Source organism: Micropterus dolomieu, linkage group LG17 (genome assembly GCF_021292245.1).
Source record: "Micropterus dolomieu isolate WLL.071019.BEF.003 ecotype Adirondacks linkage group LG17, ASM2129224v1, whole genome shotgun sequence".
Classification (NCBI taxonomy): Eukaryota; Metazoa; Chordata; class Actinopteri; order Centrarchiformes; family Centrarchidae; genus Micropterus; species Micropterus dolomieu.
In genome coordinates, this window is record NC_060166.1 from 24693468 (window position 1) to 24721017 (window position 27550).

Sequence of the window (27550 nt, forward strand, 5' to 3'; positions counted from 1 at the left end):
ATAATAACATAGCCAAGCAAAAGGCAGCCCCCCCCTCCCCAAAAAACAATAAAACCTAGAGGGAGAATTCATAACAAACATAGAAGCCTTTAATTAATATCGGTTATATACAATCTAGTCTGAAAGCAGAGCTGTGTTGTGGTTATGGTTGTCATTCCCTGCAAGCCTGACAATCCTCTCACTGTGTTTTCCCCAGAGAGCCCCCCCACAACACATACAGAGACAGACCGTCTCACTGACTGTTAATCATGCTAGCAACAAATAACAAGAGCAAAAATAAACTATTCCTTTATTCCTCTGTTTATCCCTCTCCTCTTATTCTCTCCAAGTGCCAGTGGCCGATCCCGCAGTGCTGTTTATCCTGAGATAAAAACAGAGGATATGGACTCCTGCTTGTTTACACATACAACCTGTATGATCCAATCTCTCCTGTGGCCCCTCTCTCTCTCTCTCTCACACACACACACACACACCCCCCCCCCCAACTGTGTCAGTGTCACACACACATGATCGAGCCCAAGATAGTCTGGCGTGACAGCTCATTCTTATGTCGCAGCCAAAATACATGTCTGACCTTTATCCACGGTACAAGACATGGAAGTGGTAGATCCTACAAGGAGTGAGGGCTGCTGTAAGCCGATGTAAAATAGTGTACACAGGTGATTCAGGCAGATCAAATTGTATGACTCATTGTAGTTTCTTCTAACTGCAGGTGCTTTCAAATGTTTAGTTGTGGAAACTGAATTTGACTTGAAGCTGTGGAGGAGCTTTGTAAAGTTAAAAAATAGCTCAGATTATGGGATTGGGATCATGGGAATTGTCTGATCTTGACTAAGGCAATTAAAAGTAACTCGGCCTTTGCTTCTTCAATTCTGACAATTCTTTAAGTTTTAGTCGAACTTAAATTATTTTGAATATAATATAATATAAGTTAAACAGCCTAGCATATTTTTTTAGCAAAAACATCAGACTACTGTACAGCAAACTAACGTCACCAAAACTGAGGAGGACAAAAGCCAACAACAACATGTCGTTCCTGCTCTTTGTGTGTTGTTTTTATGTTTAGCCGTGGTCTCAGTTTCCTCACTGAGCAAACAATTTCTGATGACATTACATTCACTTGGCAGACGCTTTGGCCCAAAACAACTCTTTATTTTTTCCCATATTTTTTCTATGCTGATTATTCACTTGTCTGTGTATGAGTGGTGGTTTGCCCCTTTGGAAGAAGACCAATGTGTGGTCGCTACGCGGGGGTATTGCAACTTTTGTACAGTATTTGAATAGTACAATATTCAAGTGTGACTTGAATATTTGGGGGATTATTTGTCTTTCTTGTGGACAGTGTGAGGACCATCTGTTTTGTGTTTCATTTACATTCAGATCTATAGAAGAAGTACTTTCTCCACTGTTTTTTAATCACATAAGGAGCAATTTCAGCTTCAGTGTTTTCCTTGTATTACACTTTAACAAGTGGACACGAGGACCCACTCTACCAACTGAGCTATAGCCACACTTGCCTGATCACAAGTGATCACTCCTCTAGAGGTGCCTCTAATCCACCTCATCTGGATCTAGATAAAGTCTGGATGTATCAGGATGCAAGACACTATGTCTGGAAAACACACTTAACTCACAGTTTTGCCTCCGTTTAAATTAAATCAATAGGACTGATCAAAGATGCTCCAGCACACCCTTTTCTTGGCAGTGAAAATAAGTGTAAAAATGCATACACACACACACAGACACACACAAAGAGGGCGAGACAGACTACTGATTGCCATTGATACGGTTTGTGTTCAGACTAATTGAGCTTCCTCTGTTGGATTGATTAAAGTCAGACACTGGCTTTGATCCAATAACAGCCAATCTCACATTGCCCAGCCCCTCAACTCAGTGTGTGTGTGTGTGCGTGGCACTGAAAATCACCATCAGCGCAGGTGTGTCCGGTCCAGCTGTCACTACAGATGCAATTGAAGCCCGTTGGGTCTTCCACACAGGTGGCTTCGTTCAAACACGGGGATGACAAACAGGCATGTTCCACTGATGAGGAGACGAAGGCATGACAGAAGAGAAAAAGAAGTACTTGCTGTTAATATTGCAGTGCACTTTGTCCATCTGTAATGTAAAATCAAAGGTGATGCAGGTTTCTTTCTCTCAAAATGAAGACAAATTCCTATAACCACCAAAAGAGGATGTTTCTACTTGTCTCCTCTCTCTGTGTGTGCGTGTTTTGAGAAGCAAAAAGTTTTTATATAACATAAAACATTTTCTCATGGAGTGACATTTTGTTATGACAAATATCTGCATGGTATGAAGTCAGCTAAAGAATGAATCTGTAATGTTCAGATAAAGATTTACTGTTGTGCCCCCAGATGCGTTGTGCTTTTATGCTGCGTCTATATAATTATTTGCTGTTTTTGTATTTTTTTATTTGAAAAATAAAAATACCCTGTGCATCATTGCATTTTTTTCATTAATGTAAACTAACCATCTGAATTTTGATCCACATTTGTTTTCTGCTGTGTAAACATACAGTATTCAATTAAACCTCACTTTTCACTTTATGGTGAAGCCACACTCACCAATGTCACAGTTGCGTCCCCTGAAACCTTCTTGGCACTCACACTGGTACTCGTTTGGCTCTGTGTTGGTGCAGGTCCCTCCGTTCTTACAGGGCTGGTGGGTGCCACAGTAGTTCAGATCTGAAACCATAAACAAGTTATGATTAAAGTATGCTTTTATATTTTAGTTCAAATCAAAAGACAGCAGAGAAATACAGTACATAGGGAAGACAAGATAAAGGAATAAGGCTGCAGATGGATCCAGGTTCACACACACACACACACAGCACAGAGGCCGAAGTGTATCCAGGTCGGTTCATTGTGCTGACTGTGCAGGCCAGTAGCTGCAAGGCCTGTTGTCTGCAGTGTTAAGGCTGATTAAAGCTTTGCTTTCTCTAATGATCTCCTCCATGTACACAGTCTCTTTGTCTCTCTAGAGCTCTTTACAGAGCCTTTCCTAAAACACATAATCAGCTCAGGACCCCACCTAGCTAGGAGTGCCCAGCCCAGCCCAGCCCAGCCCTGCTCACATTCACCTTACCCAAGGCTATCACCTTTCCTCTGCACAATACACCGTCCCATGGGCACTTGTTTGGCCCCCCGGATCACCGCTCCCACACTGGGACAGAGGTGAGAGGTGGGCGGTTATATACTGGGAGAATGTTGGAGGAACTTTGGTGTAGTGTAGTGGGAAAAGTTAAAGATGATGAAACCCTGAGGGAGCTGTGTCTTATCTCATACAGAAGATCAGCGCGCCATGCCTGAGAAGGTGTGTGACGAACTACGCCTGCACGCACAATGTTTCTCTTTCTCTCACAGACAGAACGACATGGAGTTCAGGATGGGATATCAAAGTGAAGACCATATGAGTCTGATGCCCTTTAGAATTCTTAAGTTGAACAGAGGAAGGGAAAACAAACAAATACAAAAAAAATAAATCCCCATGTTTAGAATTATGCAGGCTTCCTTTCATTCTTAGTACAAAACATTCAACCTTACGGGTCATATGTCTGACCTTTGTCACACAGCAGTCCTCCCCAGTTGACATCGCACACACACTGCCAGGGCTCGGTGCAGCTGCCATACACACAGCCAGGGAACGTCACACACTGGTCACACAGAGGGCCCTTCCAACCATAATGACACCTGAAGGAGACGACGAGAGCTTGTTCATATCACATTCATACGATTGATAGTAACGGTTTTGAAGCAGTTCCCTTAGTGACTTCATGTGCATACTGTAGCTGCTGTTGTTATATTATATACATTTTTAGATTATATATATATATATAATGTTATTAACATGTTTTTTATTGGATGTTGTGGAGCTTGTTTTCTTTAAATGGCAACTTCACCTGTTGATGCTTTGGCGAATATTCACTTATATTACTTTTGCACTAACTGTAACTTGCAGGGCAGGTTTCTACAGCAGAACTAGACTAGACACATTTGTTTTACACAGATACAATTTCACAGGTTATTTGCAGCTTTTAACTTCAGATTTCAGTGCTCAAGCAATGACTACAGATATTTTAGAGTGGACAGATCACATCAGTGCAGAACAACCGGTCCCTGCCTACTCCTGCAGGATTTCAGACACCTGGGATTATTATTAAACTCAATTGCAGAATTCAGGATAAGGACAAAAATCAACATGATACCAATATTGCATTTTGGATACAGCAGAAAGCATGCGTATCATCTGTGAGTGACTGGAGGGAGAGAGTTTTTACAAATGGTTTAGGAAGCTGGCTTCTTATCTCACATTGCATCCTATTTAATATAACTTTGTGTATCATTTGGCTCTGGTTTCAGCTACATACTGCGCCTATGGTGGAAAACAAAATGTTCTTAAGTGTTTCTCTAACTTACTTGCATTCTCCAGGTTCATTGCAGGAGCCGTGGACCTGATGACACCCCTGCTTGCACACCGCTGTGAACAAAACATGCACATACACACACAAAAAGTAAGCTATCAGAGACTTGGAACCAGTAAATTTGAAACAAAAACACTATATACACCGATCAGCTGTAACATCGTGACCACTGACAGGTGCAGTGAATAACACTGATTATCTGGTTACCATAGCACCTGTCAGTGGGTGGGATATATGAGGCAGCAAGTGAACATATTTTCCTCAAAGTTTATATGTTTAAAGCAGGAAAAACAGGCAAGCGTAAGGATTTGAGCGACTTTGAGTGGGCCAAATTGTGATGGCTGCGCGACTGGGTCAGAGCTTCTTCAAAACTGCAGCTCTTGTGGCTGGTCTTCAGTGGTCAGCACCTATCAAAAGTGGTCAAGGGAAGGAAAAACGGTGAACCAGCAATGGGGTCATGGGCGGTGTTGAAGAAATATTGTGAGCCAGGTTCAGGTGTGATAAAGAAGTTTCAGAGACTGATGAAGACTTAACATTTATTAACATTTATTTGAGCCCGGTCGAGGAGATACAGTGCCAGTAAACAGCCTGTGAACACATCAAATGCCAACACCAAATCTGAAGAATAACATCTTTTGGTCCCTTTTTATGTTTCTGTCTTCTCCCTACTTGCCTGTAGGCTTTCCCTCTTAGGTCATCTTTAGCTGGCCTTAACCTAGAACAAATCTATCTGATGTTTATTCTCCGATGCTACGTCATATTGGAGTCTATTACAATCCATGAGTACTCTTATCTGTGGAGCCAGTAAGTTCTTGTAAACATTCTTGTAAGATTCAACCTTGCAAGATTCCCAAAGAACACTGATATCTGCTGATATACTGTTGTCTACCTAACTAGGACCGTTACATGTGAGAAATAACTACAGCCGGAAGGTGTTTAAACACTTGTAGGGTAAGCTAATGGCCCCAAGCTTGACCTGTCTTACCTTTCCCTGTTACATCAATTAAGCCCCCTAAGAAGAAGAAGAACAGGCAGCCAAATGTCACTGATGCATGTCAGGAGCGAAGGCTGGCCTTTGTGGTCCGATCCAACAGACAAGCTACGGTAGGTCAAATTGCTGAAAAAGTTAATGCTGGTTCTGATATAAAGGTGTCAGAACACAGAGTGCATTGCAATTTTGTTGCATATGGGGCTGCGTAGCATTGTTGCAGACCATGTACACCCTTTCATAGAAATGGTATAACCTGATGGCAGTGGCCTGAGACCTGGCCTCCAAATTCCCTAATCGAGCATCTATGGGATGTGCTGGGCAAACACGTCTGATCCATGGAGGCCACATTTTGCAACTTACAGGACTTAAAGGATCTGCTGCTAATGTCTTGGTGCCAGGCACCATAGCACACCTTCAGAAGTCTAAGTGGAGTCCATGCCTTGACAGGTCCGGGCTGTTTCGGCGGCAAAAGGGGGATCTACACAATATTAGGCAGGTGGTCATAATGTTATGGCTGTATATATACTCCAGAACAAATTTAACACAAAATAACCCCAGATATACAAAACACCCACTTAATTGTGGAAAAAACATAGGTAATGTAAAGTAGATCATGCATGTAGAAGAGAAACCTCAAAAATATTGGTAGGCTGAAATTTGTGTCCTCTAACTCTGATTAAAGTACACTGCTCATGTGTCGTTGTGAGATTATTTACTTGAACAGTTAAGCAATTCAAAAGTTCATCATGGTCATTAACCTGCAGGGGGTAACAGAGGGACCCCTGGCAAATTTTTCAGACTTCCTGCTTCTCTGCAGTCCAATCAACAACCTGCTGAGAAGGAAGTCAGATGAAGTGAGGATGTCCGTAAACTAGTTGCGTGTCCTTCAGGGTTCCCATGGTTTCCATTCTGGTTTCCTCCATTCATTTTTACCATCGCAACATGATGGCAGCGCTCCGAGGTCACGCAGTAAGGTCATCCAGCTGATGAGTCACAGACAGACACACACACTAAAGCAGATGTGTGTACTTATATGTGTCTATTCTTCTGTCTTTGTGAGTATCATTGGGTTTTACGCTGCCAAAAGTGGGGACCATTCACAAGGCTGATTCCTACTTGGTCAAGGCTCTGTTTGAGGGGCGACAATTTGTTTTTAGGGTAAGGAAGCATTTGTGTTTGTGTGTGTCATCAATTAAAGCTGATGACACTGGTTTGTGGGTGAAGTTTATTTAAACAGCCCTTAATCACAATAGCAAAGGTTTCAGAGGCCAACATTAGAAAGAAAAACAAGGACACACTCATGGAAACACCTTTTAAGAAACCTTGGAAAGGATCACTGAAGAGGAAACCCCCTCCCAGGGACAGTGGAAAAATAAATGGAAAGTAAAAACGTTCAACTTGAGGAAAATGTCTGCTGAATATTTTCTAGCAACAAACATTTTCCCAAATACAAATGTACCATTTCGAAACGGAACTTCAACTTAGTAAGCAATTAAAGATGGGAAGGGTTTTCATATAAACGTCTGAGCAGCTGAGCAAGAAGACAAATGAGGTTAAACAGAAGCTTTGACAAACAACTTTCCCTGTGGTTGTGCATTTTTTAGCTCATTTACTACAAATCACACACACATCTTTTACTTTTAAGTGTCAGGTCTCCACTGTATATTAACAACTTTTAAATCCCTCCAATTATTAGTGACTTTTTATTTTTGTCTGTTTACCTATTACCTATTACCTATTTATTTTCATTTCATTTGCTTAATTTCATTGTACATTTCTCTGTAAAGCACTTTGATCAACATTTTTTGTCATTGTGCTACCTAAATGCATTTACTTGACTTGACCTTTTATCGCACCTGAGTGTTGGGGAAACTAACTTTGCTACCATTCCAGGCAGATATTGGTTTCCATTCATTTCCATAGGGTATGAAAGTCAATTAGCATACTACTGAAACTTGCTTGAGTCGTGTGATCCTACACAGTAAACATCAATGTTAGTGTAACATTGACAAACTGTATTGCAGACTTGGTGTTAAAGGAATAGTTCTACATTTAAGGAGAACATCGGTTTTCTCATCTAACTCTTTCTCAGCAAGAAAGCAGAATGTACTTCACAAAATGTTGAACAATTCCTTTAACTGTACCTTTAGTCATGTAGCCATAAATTGTAATCAGGAGCTAAATCAAGCAAACACATCCAGTATTGTATTGGTTTGATCCAGCAGCGTTTTAATCGGTGAATGAATTGTTACGTGGTGTGTGTTTTTGAGTATTTAATAGCTCTGAAACTAAAAGTGGAGCTCAATGTGTATGTGAACTGTAATTTTTTCTACATTATCTAAGTTTGCTCTCTCACCTTCTTTGCACTCTGGTCCCGTCCAGCCCTCCATGCAGACCTTGGAGCCGCTGGGGTCACAGTTGAAGTGACCGAAGAAGTCATCACGGGCCCTACAGAACTTGTTGCAGAAAGGTCCGTAGTAGTTTGAATCACAGCGGAAGCGAAGCCGGTACTCCAGGCTGAGAGTCCGTCCATGGTAACGGTATGTCTGCCACTGTTCACCGGGGTTCAACATGGACGAGAGGAGGACTCGCTCAATCAACTGACCTGAGGGAGGAGGGAAGAAGGATAAACTTTTTCAGACTTATGGATTTAGATTAGAACACATGATCCACCAGCATTATCTGATATTTGTCCTAACTGGCTGGAACTATGGCAAACCCAGATGTGTTAAAGGGTGCTTAAACCTGCATTAATTGATGTTGTGGTCACTCAGAGGCAACAAGCTGTAAATACTGACATATTAACACTTTATAAAGTTTTTATTGTGAACATGTCAGCAGTGTGTCTATTTATATAACCAGCGCTTACTGAGCAACACTACATTCATTTGGACTCATGTTTCAGGCCACCTGATGAATGTCAGTGCAGCATTAAACTTCACTGCAACATGTGTAGGACTTTTAGGTGAGCAATTTTAAGCGATTTTTGTATGTGTGCCACCAACTTGTTTTAGATTTGTGGCTGAAGCTTAACTCACATGACAATCAAATCAATTGTATTTTCAAAAATATGTCTCTTTCTCATTCACACAACAATGTGATCCTGGCACAATAATGTATCTGTGTTGTGATCTGGGTGAGTGGGCTTCTCCAAAAAAATCCTTTAGTCAGCCCCGAATTTCTTACGCACATAAACCAGCATCAGAATGCTTGGCCATGTATGTAGGATTCAGGGAGCAAACTGAAAAACTGTTCCAGAGAAAAGGGATCGGGTGTCTGCAGAGAAGAGAGAGTACAGCCAGTACACCAGAGAGGACCAGACGAGGCCCGGGGCAGCGGCTGCTGCTGCTCCTGACCCCCGGAGGGGATTTCCCAGAGGCGCTGTCATCCCCAACTCACTTATAATCTCTTCTGACAGGGTATTAACACACACAAAGCACTGAGAATATGTGTGTGCATGGGTATATCTCTGGGTCTCAATGTATACATGTGTGTATTTAGGAGATGGTGGTGAGGATAAAGGGAAAGACTAGACGACGATATATAAAGCAGAAAAGGAAGCCTTGTTGGAAGTAAGTCAGCGATGGAGAGAGGGAGGGTGTACAATGTGTGTGTATGTGCGTGTGTGACAGAGACAAACAGAGACAAAGAGGAAGGGAGGCAGCTATTAGCACACACACATAACAAACCGCCTGATGGAGAGATGAGATCACTGTGGTTTGACACAAAGGAATGAAAACAGGGGCACATATTGGCCGGTATGTGCATTTGTGTGTGTGCATGAGTGTGTGTTTAAGAGAGTAAAAGAGGAGAGGGAAAAGAGCAGACACTGAGAGACCTGTTAGCTCAGCCGTTGCCTGGTTCCTCCACCGGCCTCCTCCTGTACTAAAATCTATAAGGGCCCAGTTTTCCAAAAACTCATCAAGGCACTACACTGTTTTGTGGGTTTTTAATTATTTTATGACTCTGGTATGTCAGAGGGATAATTTAATCATCACCATTTCTCTGCCAGATAAGAAGCGAGGAGAGTAGAAAAAAATAACCACATTATCAGGCAGCACAGCAGGGAAGGTGTATAACAGAGTCTGATTTCCTCTCTAATGTGATTAGATGAGATGACACAATAACAAGTGAGCACAAGTAGAGAGAACGATGGAGAAAAAGACAGCGAGATAGAAACTCAAATATTAGATGGTAAAAGCAGCAGCAACAAGAAGCTCTGAGCCGAAATCACACTTAACAGAAAAGCAAAGAGAATATAAGCAGCAGACACACGGGGATTGTGTCTGCAGGTAGCAAAAACACTTAAATCTTTTTCTCTGGCCTCGGGTGATTGTCCCCCACTGCCTGCTACTGGCTGTGAAGTGCTTGCCCTTGACAGAAGCTGAGAAAACACTGCAGGAGAGAAAACGGCTCCTTTTGACGTGCTATTCCACATCCCCTGAACACACAAATCAATACAGAAGACCTATGGAAACCAATAGATCACCATGTCTCTCAATCGGTGTATATCGGTAATTCTTCTTATTGTTTTTACTCTTATAGTGCTGGATGTCCAGATAAAAAGTTTTCTCATCTGAATAACAGCACTAAGTCTAAACATGTGTTTTGAATATTATAGACAAGCTGGTCTATATTTTTACGCTTCTAATATTGACTTTCACGTTCTCTCCCGGCAGTGGTGGCAATTTTGTGGCTGTAAGTATTATGTCAATACAGTTGAAACATGGGTGAACACAGCGACAAATCTGCACTCATAAAAATACTAAAAGCAATGTTTTCAAGAGTGGGTCCCCATTTTGTTAGTATCTTGTGCACACACAAATGCATCAACATCCTTGCACGTGATAAACAGTCTTGTCCTTTTCAAGTCAGCTCATGACGAAGGAATTACATTCAACAAGTTTGTGAAGCCTCAAAGATACACATATCTTTTGATGAGAAAACAGTGAACATACACATTAAAATAACTTTGTTTACAAGAAAACTCTACAAGGTACCTTTAAATACTGAGATCTGGGAATGTAGCAACATTGCTTAAAAGAAGTCAACAAGGCAATAAGTGCTAGCGATCAGGCGATCAGACAGGTTTAAAATGTTTCACCACAGCTATCATTTGTCACATGAAAATGTGGGAAATGACAGGTGTTTCTATTGTTTTGTCCAAAGGACCGAAACTATGGAAGAAAGACCAGAATAATAAACTGGAGTTACCCCGTCATACACAAAGGTATGGCCCTGCACATTAACACTAGCTACATTTTATTTAAACAAAACTCAGTGAAGGTCGTACTGTCAGCGCTCAAAGGACATCATATTTTCTCACTGTTTCCAAGGACTGTTTCAGAAGGTACAGTCGTTCTCGGTAATCCTTTCTGATTAGCAGCAGGGCCTGATAAGTCCATTCAGACTGCTACAGGATGCCTGTATTTGGGCTGAGCTAAGCTGCCGGCCTAGTGAACAGCTTTAGACCCCAATGTAATGGCTGTCATGAGCTCAGGTGGAAATGACAGATAATGCAAACAAGATGTAAGAGTAACATTGGAGGGCAAAGAGAAGGAGGGATAGAGTAGGATAGGAGAGAAAACCACAGAGAAGGATCTCTGGTGCGGTTCCCAGATTCTCATTATCTCAGCAATCTTTTGGATACGACTGAGGATGGTGGTATGATGAAAGGGACAACTGTGGCATGACAGGAATGAGGAAGGCATAAGAACATCTGTCTCCATCTGTGTGTGTGTTATGCTTTTTATAGCATTCAGCTCACATTCCCTGTCGTGAAGCTTTTCCTGATTATGAGGAGACACAACAAGGAGACGAGCAGGAAATTAAAGGATCTGGATAAAAGACCTTCAAACCTCATATGATCACAGCCATAAAGACACAAAGGATATTTTCACATTGTTCCATCATGTTGAACCACAAATAGCCTACTTGTAAACAAGTACTCATGACTTGTTTGCCTCAATGGCAGTGTTGCTTTAAACTAAACTTACAGATAAGATAGAAAAGATAGAAGTAAGATGTTTTCTTGGAGAAACAAGGGGGAGAAAAATGTCCTACAAAGCCAAATCACAGTAACTACATAGTTGATCAATTATGTAAAGATCAGAATATTTTTCTTTTAATCTGTTTTACTATACACAAAGTCTTATGCAATAAAAAAAAAACCCAGACCGTCTGAAATTGCCAGGAACTATGAAAAAGAGGTAAAACTCTACTCTGGCTAGTTAAAGCTAAAGTGCAGTATTTGGAAATGTGGATGCTCTAACATCTTAGTTATCGAGTTTCTTAACCACATTAATAAGGTAAGTACAATCATTATGGACAAAACTTGACACCATCTAGTCATGCTAAAAGTTGACCAAGCTTAGCCAAATATGTACATTTTAACAATGGCCCATTGGTCAAAACTGAGTTATGTCAACAGAGTCAGACTTTTTGACATGTGTTTAGAAATGTGTAATTAAAAAAAAAATTTTTTTTCAGTCTATGCCCATTAGACTGACCAGAAACATGACATGGAAGTGGTGGGAATAATCATCCAAAATGAGGAGGGAAATCATACATCAACACACAACTTTATCACTTTCTTCCTTGTCTGTTCTGGAACATGTTAGTACTTTTACATTCCTTTGGACAGAACAGTGGAACAGACACACAAACATACAAACTGCAGCTTCACCTGACTCTGATGTGTCATTGTCATAATCCAGAGCCTCCAACACCAGAGAGAAGGACTTCTGTGAAGAAAAAACAGAGAAAACATCTTCAGACATGTGCCACAAATATACATCTTCGGGTTTAATTTCACATTAAACAACTAAATTTTATTCTGTCCTCCTTTACAATTTCAGCCATTGTCTCACTCTTGTCTGGGTGTGTGTGAGGCAAACATCTCATCCTTTTTCCTGCCATCATTTATGCAGTAGAATATATCCTGTACATGCACCTGGTGATTAAATGACAAAGTACGCAGTGTATGAATAAATTTACAACAAATACGTGATCTATGGGGCATTTTCCTGTCTTTATCCAAGAGCATGATTCTTTCAATTTAAGAGCATGACTCATTGATGTCACGTTCAAATTTTGTAAAACCCTGGCAACACAATTTAACAGCCCCTGCTAGATTTGATCTGCTTCTGTGTTCTTGCACACAGATATTGTTGCTTGCACAGATTTCCTGCGCTCCAGCTTCAGCCCTTCTTTTTGCACTGTTTCTGGCTGCTTCTATGCTCGTGAAACGTTTGCTCCGAGATTTCTCCTCTGCTTTTTTTGTGCACTAATTATAGACTGCATAAAATGTGAACATAGTGTCCATGATATTACCTATAGGTTTCTGAAGAGCCATTGTGAAGCTCAATGTGGGTGGCTCCTGGCAGTTCCAGCCGTCGCCATCTTGGCATTTCCTGACTCTGGCTAATCCAAAAATGGGCAAAGAGGTGGAGCTGAGGCGGACCGAAGGAATCCTTGTTGCTGAAACCTCCTAGCAGCTAGCCACCTGAGAGAGCACCCACCTATCATCCAAAGCGACTCTTAATTATGCGTTCCTCTAAGCCTTGATATCATTTAAATGGGTGAGTTATATGCAAATTCACTCCCCGTGCATTTGTCATGAAGAGATAAATAAGCTATAGAGACCAAAACCATAGGGTGTAAACACATGCTGTAAAGTTGAGCATTTTAACATTGGGGTCTATGGGGATTGACTGGTTTTTAGAGCCAGGCTCAAGTGGCCATTTAAAGAACTGCAGTTTTTTTAAAGAGGTCATATTATGCTTTTTGGCTTTTTCCCTCTCCTTTATTGAGTTATATACCTTTTCTGTGCATGTGATAGGTCTGCAAAGTGAAAAAGCCCAAAGTCCAGCCCAAAGGGAGTTCCCATCTCCCACAGAAAACTCTACTCTGAACTGCCTGAAAACAGCTTGTTTGTAGTCCAGCCACTTCCCTTTCATCCCTGTGATGTCACAAGGATGAAAGCTAAATGCGCCTCATATAACGCTGGCCAAGCAGCTAGTCCGACACGCCCTCAAAAACACTTATTCGCCCGCTTCTCTTCTCTTTGGCCCGCCCTTCTCTTCTTCTGATTGGCTAGTAGTCCTTAACTAGGAACTGCGCATGTGCAACTCCCAACAAAGATATTGTAGAGACAAGATGCATCACTCTATAGCTAAAACAAAGCCTTCACACACAGGGTGAAAAGAGGAGCTGCAGCAATGTGCAGTATGACAAAAAAATATGGTGTTTTTTGAAAATTAAACCATGTAAACCTGTTCTGGTACAACCCCTAAATAAGATTTTGAACCTGAAAATGAGCATAATACCACGTCTTTAACGTTGGCTGAATTTTTCAGCCCCGGAGGTTTCCGCTTGGATCAAAATTCCCCGACCAACTGAATGCCAGCCATAGTGTTGACCTGTGAAAAGATCCCTGCCTCTTTGTGGGCGTGTTACTCTTTCACCAGGTACATCTGCTCCTGCTCTCCAAGGCTTCATTGTACTACTTACACTATTTTCTGTACAACTTTTGGAATAAAAGGTCAGTTAATATATATACCAGCAATAATACTTTTTCTTTTACTAAAATCTACACTGGCTTCCCGTCAGTTTAATAGAGGGGAAAACAACGTCACCTACATGACTCAAAAACCGCTTGTGAGTAAGAAATATTCTTCAGGAACTGTTTTGTAACAATGTGAAGACAGGTTGACTGGTACAACACGATGCAAAGTTCGCCACCCTCTTCATTTTCTGTGGGACATGAGCAAATTACTTAGCAAGGCATTGTGGGATTCTAGGTGGCGTGTTGACCAACTATGCAAAAAAGGGGAAGGGGTTAAACATTTTTAAATGTATGCAAATAAGGGTGAAATCCATCCAGCGGCTCCACAGTGATTTACCAAAAACAACAAAATGATGCAGTGGTAGATATAGGATTATTTTTGTATTTTCTGGAGTCTCAGTCCCTTGTCTCTAGCATTACAGATACAAACGGAAATTAAGTGCTAGTTGGTACACACGCATATAAATTGTTTATTAATAAGCAAGACAGTGATGAGAGAGGCGGCGGAGGCGATCAGAAATCAGAATCAGAAATACTTTATTGATCCCCATGGGGGATCACGTTAGATATAAAAAATCTAAAAAAATTATAAAATAACATGGCGAACGGAGCAACTGCAACTTGCTGCATGCACAGTTAGCACATGCGCACTAAATCGTACAATATGTTCACTTCCAGTGGGTCTTCATCATAAACACATTGTGTTTTTGATGAAGACCAAAGAAAAGTTTCAATTCTAGAGATGGGCTACAGTATGTTTTTGACCAGGCTTTTTGTGATACACTGAAGTTCCCATCCTTGGTTGTAAATCTCAGTGTGCTATGATATGAATGTAGATTAGTGATACTGATGCAGCCCAGGCTTACCAAATAAAAATAATTAAATAGATTAAAAACTACAACAGGTTGCCTGGCTGTGTGACACATGCAGACTTTTCTTTATTCATGAGTGTCAAAAAAACCTATATACCAATGTATACTGTAATGTATACTTAACTGCATTACGTCCTGCAATCGTAACGCAATAGGTGGATCCAATAAAGCATTGAAAGTCAGTGGTGGAAGAAGTACTGACATATTTTTTCTTGAGCAAAAGCAAAATTCCCGCTGAATATAAGTCCTACAATCAAACTTAAATATAATGTATGTAAACGTTCACAAGCATTAGCAGTAATATGTTGTTAAAGTATCAAAGGTATTCTGTGCTCACTGTGCAAAACTGCACCATTCAAACTTATATTTATCATGTATTATCAGAATATTATTACTGATGCATTAAAGGAGCATTATGTAGTTTTCAGCCACTAGCGGTGCGGTTTTAAGATTGCAACCAGGCGTGTGCTCGTACGCGTGCTCGCTTGAACTCATGAGCGAGCATTAACCCGAAACACAACCACTTTCATACAGAAATCCTGCAATAAACGCAGGAACACCAGCATGCAGGCTGTGGCTTTTCACTCAGACATGTTCAGGTTACTTCAACATTCCCGTCTCAGAGGCAGATCAACACCGGCGCCGTACCTGTCATTCAGCGCAGTGAGACACATTGGCATATTGGCACAGTCCTCCCGAAAAAAGGAGCGAGAGCAGCTATAGAGAGACAGGGAGACAGCTTCACACAGCATGGTGGAAACTCAGGTAAACTCCCACTGCAAAGTTACAGTAATATTTTTATCAGCTTGACGTTGAACTAATCCATGCTCGTTAAATGATAACGCTACATTTACTGCATTTAGCCGACGTGATACATCGTTAGCTCACCTGCTGCTTTCAGTAACTATCTTTACTATTTGTGTATCTTTCACCGGAGGCTCAGCAATGTCAGCACAGCTAAATGTATTGGATGATAACGAAACGGTTAGTGAGCTGGGCTGAATATTATATTGAGATTGTGTCACACTTTATAACAGTTAGACTGCAGTAAGTTTCTGTAACTAGTGTTAGTGGATGGCTCTTCCTCTGTGTTGTATATTATGTGAGTCACGTTAGTTACAGCCACTGAGAGGTGGAGAAGCTGTGTACCTGAGTATCTGTAAAAGGCAATAAAATCTAAATTGAAAGTTATGAAGCAAACAGCGACAGGCCCGAGCTAATGTAGCGTTAGCTGGCTGCTCCTGGCTGCATCACTATAGGATAGTAAACAAATTGCTCCACATTTGCTTTTTACCATTTCATAATTTCTTGCAGGCTTTGACACTTAAACATAATATCTGTGGTACGCAGGATAGTAACATGGGTGGCGTTAGTTGGTGAAGTAATGTGGAGAGCGATATGTCTTTGCACCGGATAACTTTAGCAACTGATCGGCGTTAGCGGCGTAACTTGACTTTCTCTGTGTTTCTTCAGCTTTACTAATGCTGACTTTGTTCTTATTCCTCATCATTTGAACCTGTTTGGTCTGATGGGCTTCAGCACATAAACCTTTATTGTTGTTTTGTATCCTTATGTGGAGCCTGTGTTTTGATGTGAGCCAGTTGTTTTATGGTGTTAGGGCACTGTATGTGTTAGGTACCGTGTTGTCGCTGTAGTACGAGAGAGGCTCGGGAGCGCGCACAGAGATGAATCCGACCTGGTGTCCTCACATTAAAAGCAGAATAGTGGCTGATGCAAGCAACAGAGAAAACAGGAGTGTGTGAGTGAGTTTTGAGCCCATTGACAATAAACAATTAACAATTTGATTTATTAAAATCAAAAACTTACATATATCTTTTTTCAATTAATTGCAATGGGAGCGCCGCGTTTTTCCAAGCTGGTAAAAACGCCAGGAGCTTGACGAGGCGTTTTTTTTTCCGGTCGCCGAGAGTTGAAAAATGTTCAACTTTGGGGAAAACGCGGCGCTCGTCACTGTCACTTTTTACTCAGCTGTCCAATCACAGTGCAGGAGGGGCGGGACAAACACCGCACCGAGCACATCCGATCTTGAACGAAACATTGTGCCTTCTCGCCGACGTGTGTCCTCGCCCGCAAAATCTCATGAACCCGCGAACCTGTGCTCTCATGTTTCAGCCTTCTCTTCACGCAGAGCAAAGGCCAGAGCAAGTAGGCCTACGTACTTTGTGGTGACATTTTTACATTCACTAAAATTAAGTAGGCTACCCTACTTGCAACACATCACCTCCACATAAATTATGTATCATAGTAACCACAATGTCTCAAAAAAAACCACTGCGCCTCCAAAACGCACCCTAGCGCTCCCAGCTAGGCGTTTTCAGAACAGCAGGTGGCGCTTTCAGCTGGCAAAAAATGCTTTGGTGGAGACACAGGCCCTAATAGTTTAATCTGTACAGATGCCTCATATTTTACAAACTGATTACATGTTTTTACACATAAAATTTTGATCTGAAAGGTAAGTAGTAGACATAGCAGTGAAATAAATGTAGTGTAAAAGTGTATTGTACCAAAATGGAAATACTCAAAGTAAGTAGTTAAACTGTATAGTGCATTTCTCGAGTAAATGTACTTTGTGTCATTCCACTACTTTGGAAAGTGTGTGTGTTTCTATCCTAGCCCTGTGCCTTGAAAAAAAGGACAAGCACAAGAAGTGATTCACTGCCCGAACAAGCCAAAGCTGTGGTGATTCAAGAAAACCTCAACCTGCAGTTATGCAGAGGGAGAGAGAGAAAGAGAAAGGCAGTTACAGCAATGTTGTGAGGATGTCTAAAAACAATTTAATGTGATGAACCCAACTCTTGGACCAACTGTGATGCTTTATTGTACTCTAAGTCTTTATGGCCTATACTGCAGCACACAGGTTAATCCTGGATAGATGGGGTAGGTACAGTCTATTTGACTAAATCTAGATATTTTATTAAAATTCATAGCCTTATGTGAAGATAAAGTCCGCCTATATAAGGCCATCCTGCAGTACACAAGCAGGGGATTCAAGAACAAGCTGGACACCCTCAAATGAAGACTTACAGAGTTATCACACTCCAGAGAGATAACAGAGTACAGGTGTTTTTTTTCCCTTCTGCTTTCCTCTTTTCTGATGCATTCGTTCATCCTATATACGAGCAATGAATAATTCAGACCAACACTTACCCCTACAACTCTCTCTCTTTTGTCTTTCTCTATCTCTCTCCCTCCCTCTGTGAAACGCACCAGCGCCTGTCATGCAAATCGCTCCACCTTGTGCATTGTGGGTAAGGTTTCTCCTAAAGGACTTCATGGATGTGTAGTCACGTTTTTGCTGCGAGAGTGAACTGCCAGAGGTGGGTGAGGGGTGGTGGTGTGAGTGGGAGGAGAGGAAGCAAGGTGCTGAGGGAGGGAGAAATAGATAGGTAGCATGTGATGGGCACAGGAGGTGACGGAGGTGTCAAGTGAAGGCGGGATGGATATGGAGGGAGGTTAAGGGCAGGAGGTCGACAGCAACGCTTAGCTAGAGGCGAAAAGAGGCGGCACGCAAAGAGGAGAAGAGAAGATGAAGGGTTGCAGTGCAGGTGCAAAATGTTAGGGGAGTGAAAATTGGTGCAGCAGAAACAACTGAGTCAGGGATTTTCTTCAAGTGAAGGCACATCCAGTATATCTGTACTGTAACAGATGGGAGAAAAAGGTGAGCAGAGTGATTGTACAGAAGGAGAAAGGGACTGAGAAAAGGGGTAGAAAGGATAATTATGTAGGGAGTATGTAGAAAAAAAGGGCGAAGAAAGGTGGAGGAGAAGTGCAACTGCGGCAAGAGTGGTGGAATAACAATTTGCAGGACTCCTGGAGTTTGTCAGATTTTCAGATATGTGATGGAGAAAGAGAACAAAGAGGTCAGAGGGAGGTGAAACAAAAGGATGATGAGATAGAAGAGAAAAGATTAGAGGAGAACACAAAATAAAGGAAAGGCGATAAGATAAAAAAAAAAAAGGGTAGTTAGGGGAAGTGGAAGAACACCCACACACACACCCACACACAAACAACTTAGAAGTCATGGAGCTAATGAGATGTGCTGGGTTGCAGAGGGCTCGCAGCCAGTTCATTAAGGCCAGCAGATAGCAGGTAGCCAACAGACGGACCAGCTGGAGTCATTAAGTTTCGGCTTAAAAAAAAGAAGTAATGTTTAGTATTCGTGATTTACTTCTTTACACCGTGAAATCCTGCAGTCAATTATAATAACATTAGTCCTATGCAGAATCAGTAATTTAAGAAGTATTCTGATGCTTTACTTAAAGAAAAGTACCAAGTACCTTACAGTATGTATCAAAAGGTAAGGTTTATATCATTAGATTTTTAATACTGTGTGTCAGAAGCATTTTACTATTATAGATGTTTGAGGTGGAGCTAGTTTAACGTCTTCCTCTTCTTGATCTAGGGGTTGAATCAATCTGAGGATTAGTGAGATGATTAATGGGAGAGGGAAGAAGAAAAAAACTAATTCAGCAACACAAATTTGTATTAAATTTTCAGACTTTACTCTCTTTCTTTGCCTGTTTTTTTTTATTTTGTATATTCAGCCTCTTTCAGCCTCAAACAATAATTTAAATGAAACAATCAGAAACATTTAGAGGGAAAAAGTCTCTTTGGTAGAACTGCTAACAGCTCATATGTGATATCTGACTAGGGATCCAAATATACATTTTTTATTGTAGAAGATAACAATACAGTGGATAAAATCTTAATAAAGAGTGCAGCATATATTTAGCATTGCACTCCTGTAACATTGTCAGATTGGAGATATACAGTTAAAAAATAAAAAGGATCAACATTGACATTGTCTTTGTCTTTTTTTCTTCCTTCCTTAGCAGAACCTGGTGCCTGCATTACCCACAATGCAGTTCGAGCAGAGATGAGGAGCGGGCTACAGAGGTCTAGTAAACTTTCAGTTTTGAAGTTTCCACCACTGTGTACAGTTAATCAGCATAGCTCACCTGCAACAGATTGATGAACGGCCAGTGCATAAAATGCTGCTTGAGTTGAAGCGATTCTGGGATCAGACCGGTTATGATGAACTGTACTACAAAATGCACACACAGCGTTACCACAGCTGCTCACAGCCTGCTCTTATCATCTTTCCAATCACCTTCCCTCTTCCCTCCTCCTTCCTTCCATCCACCCACAGCATGCGCCTCTCCCTCTTACGGCCTGAACCCTCTGCCAACTGTTGCAGCAGGTTAAGACCTGTGGGAAGTCCCCAACCACACACACCTTCATCTATTCGCCCAAGAGTACACACAACCAGGTAAGTTATTATATTGTCATTGATACAGGATGGGTGTATTTGTGGTAAGCCCTGTTGCAAAGGTTGGGGTCTTGCATGGCGGCCAGCAGGGGTCAAACTAACCATGGTTACCAAGTTAAAATCACAACAACAACCACAGATAAGACTCGGACTATGTGTGTAAAAAGATTAGGAGAATAGCCTACTATAAACCGTTCCTGACAACCTTTCCAAAACACACACACTCACATGGACACCATAGCAATTAGTTTTACAATCACAGAGTCTGTGACGTCAGGGACAGCTGCGGCCATTAGGGGCCAGGAGAAAGGAAAGTAACCTTATAGTCTGAAAAAAACTACACGCACAGTGGCAAGAGGCTGATAAGATCACAATGTTGTGGTATTTTTACCTCGTTCTGACACACACAACATCTCATTGTGTAGATATCGGCCAATGTGATGGCAGCAGGGAAATTTTATAATGGGAAAGGTGTGTGTGTGTGTGTGTGTGTGTGTGTGTGTGTGTGTGTGTGTGTGTGCGTGTGTGTGTGTTTCATGTTTTTATGTCCCAATATGGACTTTAACCTGAATGCACAATAACCGATGGGGACATACATTTAGTCTTTTAGGGTTAGGGTTAGAATAATTTTATGGTTAGGGTATAAGGGTTAAAGTTAGGCAACGAGATGTCCCCACGGGGATAGAAGAACAAACATGTGCGTGTGTGTGTACTGCCTATATGTGTGAGGAGACAGCACATTGCCCGGCAGAGGACAATTGTCTCTCTCTCTCTCAAGACAGTGACAAGAAACATACAGTATTAAAGAATGAAGTATTTTTATGTCTTCTTTCACAATTGAAAGTTAAAATGTTTTCTTCCTCCTATGATTTGAACCTCACAATGAAAAATTGTCCAATTTGCAACTTGAACACTCTTTTAGCCAAGATAAAGGTTTTTCTAGTGACAGCAAATTCACTTAAGTCCAACACTTTGTGAGGAGTAAAATACTGCAACTTGGATTACTTAGATCACTTCTGACTTGGTTGCTCACAACAACTGAAATAAGCCTTTAAAATGTCATGATGGCAGGCACATGTGAAATGAGTCAGGAGCAGTGAGTCCTTCAAGTCATCTCATCCCAGTGCAAAGCTGAAAGTATGTATCTCCCACATCTTGATGTGCACATTGATTGCATTTTTATCAACATGTAACAATCCTTAACAATAAAAGTACATAAACTACATGTTTGTGTCCCTGCATGTTTCCTATTAGTTTCTGTTATCTAAATGAAAACTGCAAGTTAAAATTTACTCAAACTTTGGAGTTTGGATTTGACTGACTGTTTTTTCTGTTCCTCTCTGACAAAAGTCTGTCCATTTTGTACATGAAATCTCTGAGTATATTTTACTAACCTGAATTGTGACATGATTAATAATAACATTGGAGCAGTCATTTTTCTTTATTGTTCCCAAATGAATATGATTTATAGACTATTTTCACGGACAACATTTTGACTTTTCATAGCAGGCAAAGAACTGGTGGAACTAATAACATTATTGATGTCTCTGTTTCAGCCAAGGTTATTATAGTAATTTCAGTTTTGTTTTAATTAGTTTTAAAGCAGGTTTGCGAATTTAGTTTAGTTTTTGAAAATGCTTATTTTTAGTTTAGTTTTTATTAGTTTCAGTGTTAATTTTAGTCTTTGGGACTATGCAGTTTTCTCCCGACTTGCCGCCTTGATACCAGGCGATGGGCGTGGATTAAAACGCTTCATATCCACCCAAAATACTAGGCTTATGAGGGCCCTATGAAATAAATTAACAAAGACAAAAACTAAATACATTTACTGTATAATTTTAGTTTATTTTAGATAGTTTTGCAAACAGAAAATACATTTTCAGTAAGTTCTAGCTTTTTTTGTAAAGCTGAATTTCTTTAATTTTTTATTTTTTTATTTCAGTTAATGAAAATGTTTTTTCACACTTAGTTTTCATCAACGATAATTACGTTGGTTTCAGCAATCAATGCAATGTAGACATATATAATTAGTTAATTAGTTAAAGCTGTGTTTGATAATTCAAAATGTCGACAAAAGAGGACGACAGAAAATGAAGCTCTACATGGGAGCTGCTATTAACCTGAGTTTTCTGAACCCAGTAGTACAGATTGTTTGTTTGGACTCATTCCCTGAAAAGAGGACATTGAATTCAACCATGGAGTGCATGTTTATCTGCTTGTTTAATTATTTAGTGAGAAAATAAATATAAACTGAACAAGGAAACTCTTTCTAGTATACTTCCTGTTTAAACACTGTAACACTGTGTGAGACATATGACTTTCAATTTGTACACACAAACATGTAATCAGACAAGTAATCAGATACATATCAGCTTTGTGCACTAATGTAGCCGGACAGATATTTGATTTTCTCAACATCCAAGATGCCCAGAATTGGGAGACACAGAAACAGACGTGTTTCTGTGTCTCTCCATCGTAACCACTTGCACACAGCAGCAGCAACAGTATGGAGTGATTTCTCTGCAACATCTGAGCCTGACATCTCTGTGAGTTCAGGGTGGTGACTCCACCACCCTGAACTCACAGAGAAGTTCAGGGTGGTGAATAGAAGGTGGAAATATTAATAATAATATAATATTTCTTCTTTTTTTTTTAACACAAGCACACATACGCTTTGATTACTTTACGCTTTAATTACTTGTTTAATGAAATGTATGGGGTTGATTGTTCTTATGTTGTATGTATGATGCTTTGGCAATATTGTTGTTACACATTCATGCCAATAATGCTAATTTGAATTGAACTGAACTGACTTCTGTACAGCAACAACTAATCTTCAGTCAGATCTCGCTGTGATTGTTGCCAGCCATGACATGTGCAGATAGTCTGAGACTGGCATGGCAGGAGAAAACAGGGGTTTCCCACAACAAACAAAAAACAAAACCAAGACAACATCAAAACAGGAGAATTAGTGCTGATAATATATCGTCTCTTCCCTCTGGCTGTAGGCTGTCTGGTCGTCTGGCCCTGTCCCTCTGCCTCGAGCCTCACACCAGTGTAACAGCAGTAAAGCTCTGGATTAGGATGAACTATGCCAATTCAAACCACTATGCAGACATTTGGGTTGGCATGTCAAATTCTATTAAATGACAGTATGAAATAAAATTAACCATGTTTTCCATCCTCTAAACTCCTACCAGTGATTCTTCAACTTTTCATTTCTGCCCTCCACTTTCTCAGCCTGGGCCACCCTAACCCCACGCCCCCATTGGTGCCCCTCTCTCTACCCCCTGCCATCCTCTCCTCCCTCCATCTCTCCCTCTTTCTCTCTCAGACACGGGCAGGGTAGGATATCCCGACAAAGCCAGGCTGTACAAACACAGCTCTACAACAGGAAGGCCTCCCAGCCCTGAGAGAGGAATTTCCCCTCAGAGCTCACACACTAATGCATACATGCGCACACGCACACAACCAGACACCCGCATGCACACGCAATTCACACACACACAGGCATCCAGTATTACCAACCTTTATTTTTCTATATACAACGCTTTCATTCAGCCCTAAATATATTAGTCTATGTACAACAATTAGGATTGTAGCAGACAAAATGTGTATTTTTTCATTTTAGACAACAGGACTTGGTATTTTAATCATTTAAAAATAGCCACCATCTATGGAGCCGTGAAACTGACAACATGGGAAAAACTTTCTTTTACAGGTTAGCAGTTTCCTTATAATTTCCAGGAATGAACTTAATAATTTGATACAAACTATGAGGAAAAACAAAGACAGTGGTCTGTTATTTCAGTCACTTCTGTTGGATTTATGATTATGATGCGGCTGGAAACGACACTGTGAGAGTTATAGAAAATGTTAAATTGTGTGCCTGCCTACAGACTAATTTCACATTTTTTGCATGTTCCACTGGCCTAGAATGTAAGTAATTAATTAGAATTAATTAAGTGGAAGTGTACCAATTAAACGCTGTCCTTGGAAATAATTAGGAAATGATGATAGATAGATTTTAAATATTATAGAATACAAGATATAAAACTTATATAATTAAGATGGAGAAACAAAAATAGATAAGATTTTTATTAACCTCCAGTCATACATATATGATAATATATGATAACATATATATATAAACATTTATGTATATATGATAATGACGTGGGTATATCCACATCTGTCGAGAGCAATGATTAGTTAAGGGCTGGAGATGCTGTTTTTAAATTAAAAGTTGTAATTTACTTTACCACCCGAATGGTGGTAAAGATAAAAATGAAAAAGCTTTTCTCTTTTTTTTACCAAATGTTTGGAGGTTAAAGGGAAATTTGTTTTAATGATTTACCAAATGGTATTATTTGTATTTTTGACTCATCTGATTATCCTTTACTGCTTTTTGGTGTTGGGGCTCCACAAATAATCCAACAGTAGAAATCCTAATATATAATCAAATGCCACAACACTAAGTAAAGCCTCCATATTAAACAAATGCACTTAATCCTTTATGCACACGTCAGTGCACTCAAAAGTCTTGTACGCACACACACACACACACACACATACAAGCAGGAGACTAACATTCGCTATGTAGATGATGGAGAAAATTAAATTAACAGAAAACGTTTCACACAACTTTTAATATTCATAATCTGCAGCTGAACATGAGTTGTTTTCATACACCTGCCAACTCTCAAACCCCTTAACATCAGAATGCTCAAGTAATTACAGACGCGTACAAACACAAAAGACACACACACACACACACACACACACACACAAACGCAAATGGTTGTCATGGCAGCAGCTGTGCCTGAGCTGGATTGGATGGTTGACACCTCACCTGCACTGCAAATTAGTAGTGGAGGTAACCACAGTAACAATGCCATTACTATTCCAGTGGCAAACCCTTTTAAGTACAGTAAATATGAAATTATGTTGATGCTGGAACCACGTTGTCAGTTTAGGTAAGGTAATTAGAGTGTAAAGAATACTGCAAGAAGTCAAAAAGCTGCAAAGATAATACATTTCAGATGAATTTCAGCTACTAAAGATAAGATAAAATACTATTATCTGGCTACTGAGGTACCCACGTACCCACAATCCAAGCAGTCTCCTGTCAAACATGATTATTGTATTATTGATTGATTTGTCGCTTGAAAAAAATCAATCTCTTTGGATCAAGTGGCAAGAGACATAACGTCAGGGTGGCTAATTTGTGAATTGTGGGAGATTGTGAACAACCATCTCCCTGCCCTCAGGTGGAAAAACACACACACACACACACACACACACACAAACAGCACGACATATGGAATTAGTCCCCCGGTGTGCAGCCGTCCACCCCACCCTGCTCCCATGACCCTGTCTCTAGTTAAAAGTCTGTGTTCTCGGATTCTCGTCGTCTCTTCTGTTTTTCTTTCATTCTGGACATAATTAGCATCAGACTTTATCTTCCCCTCTTCGCCCTCACTCACTTTCCATTCACTCACCACTACCACCTCCTCACTCAGATTCTTTACTTAAGTAAAAGTAACAATACAAGAATGTAACAATCTGCATTCAAAATAAAAAAAGTAAGAATACAGAGGTTTTATTGGAAACATGTACTTAAAGTACTGGTACTGCAGAAAAAGGCCTCTGTGTCTTATTAATTAATATATATTAAGATTTTCAGTGTATAAGGCTCCTCCAACCGCTAGGTTGGGTCACAAGATAAATTTGAGGGGTCATGAGATGTTTTCACATGGCTGTAGAGAATAAAACACTGTTCTGCAACATAAATCTGTATTAACTTTTTTGACTTTCCTCTAATCTTTTTTGTGTGAAATGCTGGATAATATGGGGCCTTGAACACTTATTTAAATGAAACTGATCATTCCCTGACCATTGCAAAAGACCCCTAACCATAACAAAATATACCTAAACCATGATCTTTCCCTTAACCTAATTATGTCGTCCTGCCAATAACGGGTGTCAGATCAGAAAACATATGAACAAATGTCATTGAATTTCGAGATTGTTCATGACATTTAAACAGGAAAGCACTCTTTGGTGGAACTGCTAACAACCCCTAGACATCTAAAGAATGACAAGGGACCCCAACTAGTCATTACATTTTCTGTAAGTGGTCACAAATGAAAATGTTAGGGAACCACTGGTTTGTTTTTTAACAATTAATATTTTCTAGGATTTTCATGTTTTTCCCTGTAAAATCTCAATCTGTAAAATAACTAGTAACTACAGCTGTAAGATACATGTAGCGGACTGAAAAAATATAACATTATTTACCTCTGAAATGTAGTTGGATTACAACTGTTAAGTAGCATAATAGAAATACTCAAGCGCAAGTTCCCAAGTGAAAAAGATATACTTAAGTAGCACTTTTTTTGGATGCAATTATCACATTTTAATTGTACTAAACTAACTAACTAACACCCTAAAACTAACTGTATATTAAATGTGTAATTTTGGAACAACTTAAAGTATGTTAAGTGTCATTTCAGAAATACTTTGTCAACTTTAAGATAAATGCAATATACTGTATTTTAATATACTTAGTTGTGTTAAAATTGACCAACTTTAAGTACCTTTACTGTAATTTCAATATACCTCTTTAAATTTAACTTAAAATACCCTTTTGTACCATACTTGAAGAACAGTTTAAATATATTTTAAACTTCACATAAATGTGTTCCCTAAACATTTTAATTAGCATTTCAGCTTATTAGTCATTTATTACTAGTATACTCCAAGAGCCACTATTAATATCTTGGGAAGCTGCTTTATGAAACCATTCAGTATAAGAATAATTCATTATTAATGCATTAAAAATACCTTGCAAAATGCCCTTTTAGAATAATAAAAATCAGTAAAAATGTATTTTACAACACACACACACATACAGACAACTAAAAATGTTTAATTTTGTGTACATTACAAAAATAAATTCCTGTACATTAAAAGGTACAGCAGCATACACATGTACATACACATCCCATCATTAATGTTACCCATGGGGGTCCCTAATACGGTTCGACTCTGGGCCCGGCTCAGATGACCTCACGGCAAGCCATCCCACTTCTGACACCATATGCGGCCAAAGGCGAGAGCAGTCACCCTACCCAGATTCAAACACAGGTCTACAGGGTACCAAACATACAACTTTGACAGCTCCGTCACAAGCATACAGTACAAATGGTGGAACCAAAATAAAACTGAAAAATGTCAATCCTTATCCTTGGAGCGGAGGGTCGGTTATCTTTGAGTAGGACTCGTTGCTTTTTCTGTGACTGCAGACACTATGGGATTTGGAAACTGCTTTATCACACAGCATCTGTGGAAGGGAAAAGGAAATATTTTGTCTATATCAAAGCAATATTAC

General features: G+C 40.1%; 1 protein-coding gene and 2 long non-coding RNA genes across 3 annotated transcripts in view; 1 reads left to right on the plus strand and 2 right to left on the minus strand.

Annotated features, from left to right (window-relative positions):
• The window catches only part of LOC123986599 (protein jagged-1b), a 53509-nt gene that overhangs the window by 7284 nt on the left and 18675 nt on the right, over nucleotides 1–27550 (minus strand). The window contains exons 3-8 of the mRNA XM_046074950.1: nucleotides 12115–12172; nucleotides 7786–8034; nucleotides 4434–4494; nucleotides 3577–3707; nucleotides 2583–2702; nucleotides 1927–2040 (exon numbers count right to left, since the gene is read on the minus strand). Of these exons, the coding sequence (XP_045930906.1) occupies nucleotides 1927–2040; nucleotides 2583–2702; nucleotides 3577–3707; nucleotides 4434–4494; nucleotides 7786–8034; nucleotides 12115–12172 (733 nt within the window). The remainder of the gene's footprint in view (nucleotides 1–1926; nucleotides 2041–2582; nucleotides 2703–3576; nucleotides 3708–4433; nucleotides 4495–7785; nucleotides 8035–12114; nucleotides 12173–27550) is intronic.
• Nucleotides 19519–21382, plus strand: LOC123986601. The gene is made up of 3 exons (XR_006828911.1): nucleotides 19519–19784; nucleotides 20038–20157; nucleotides 21229–21382. It is a non-coding gene; the product is annotated as an uncharacterized LOC123986601 (long non-coding RNA).
• Nucleotides 27177–27550, minus strand: part of LOC123986600 — a 1363-nt gene continuing 989 nt past the window's right edge. The window contains exon 3 of the long non-coding RNA XR_006828910.1: nucleotides 27177–27502. This is a non-coding gene — a long non-coding RNA (uncharacterized LOC123986600). The remainder of the gene's footprint in view (nucleotides 27503–27550) is intronic.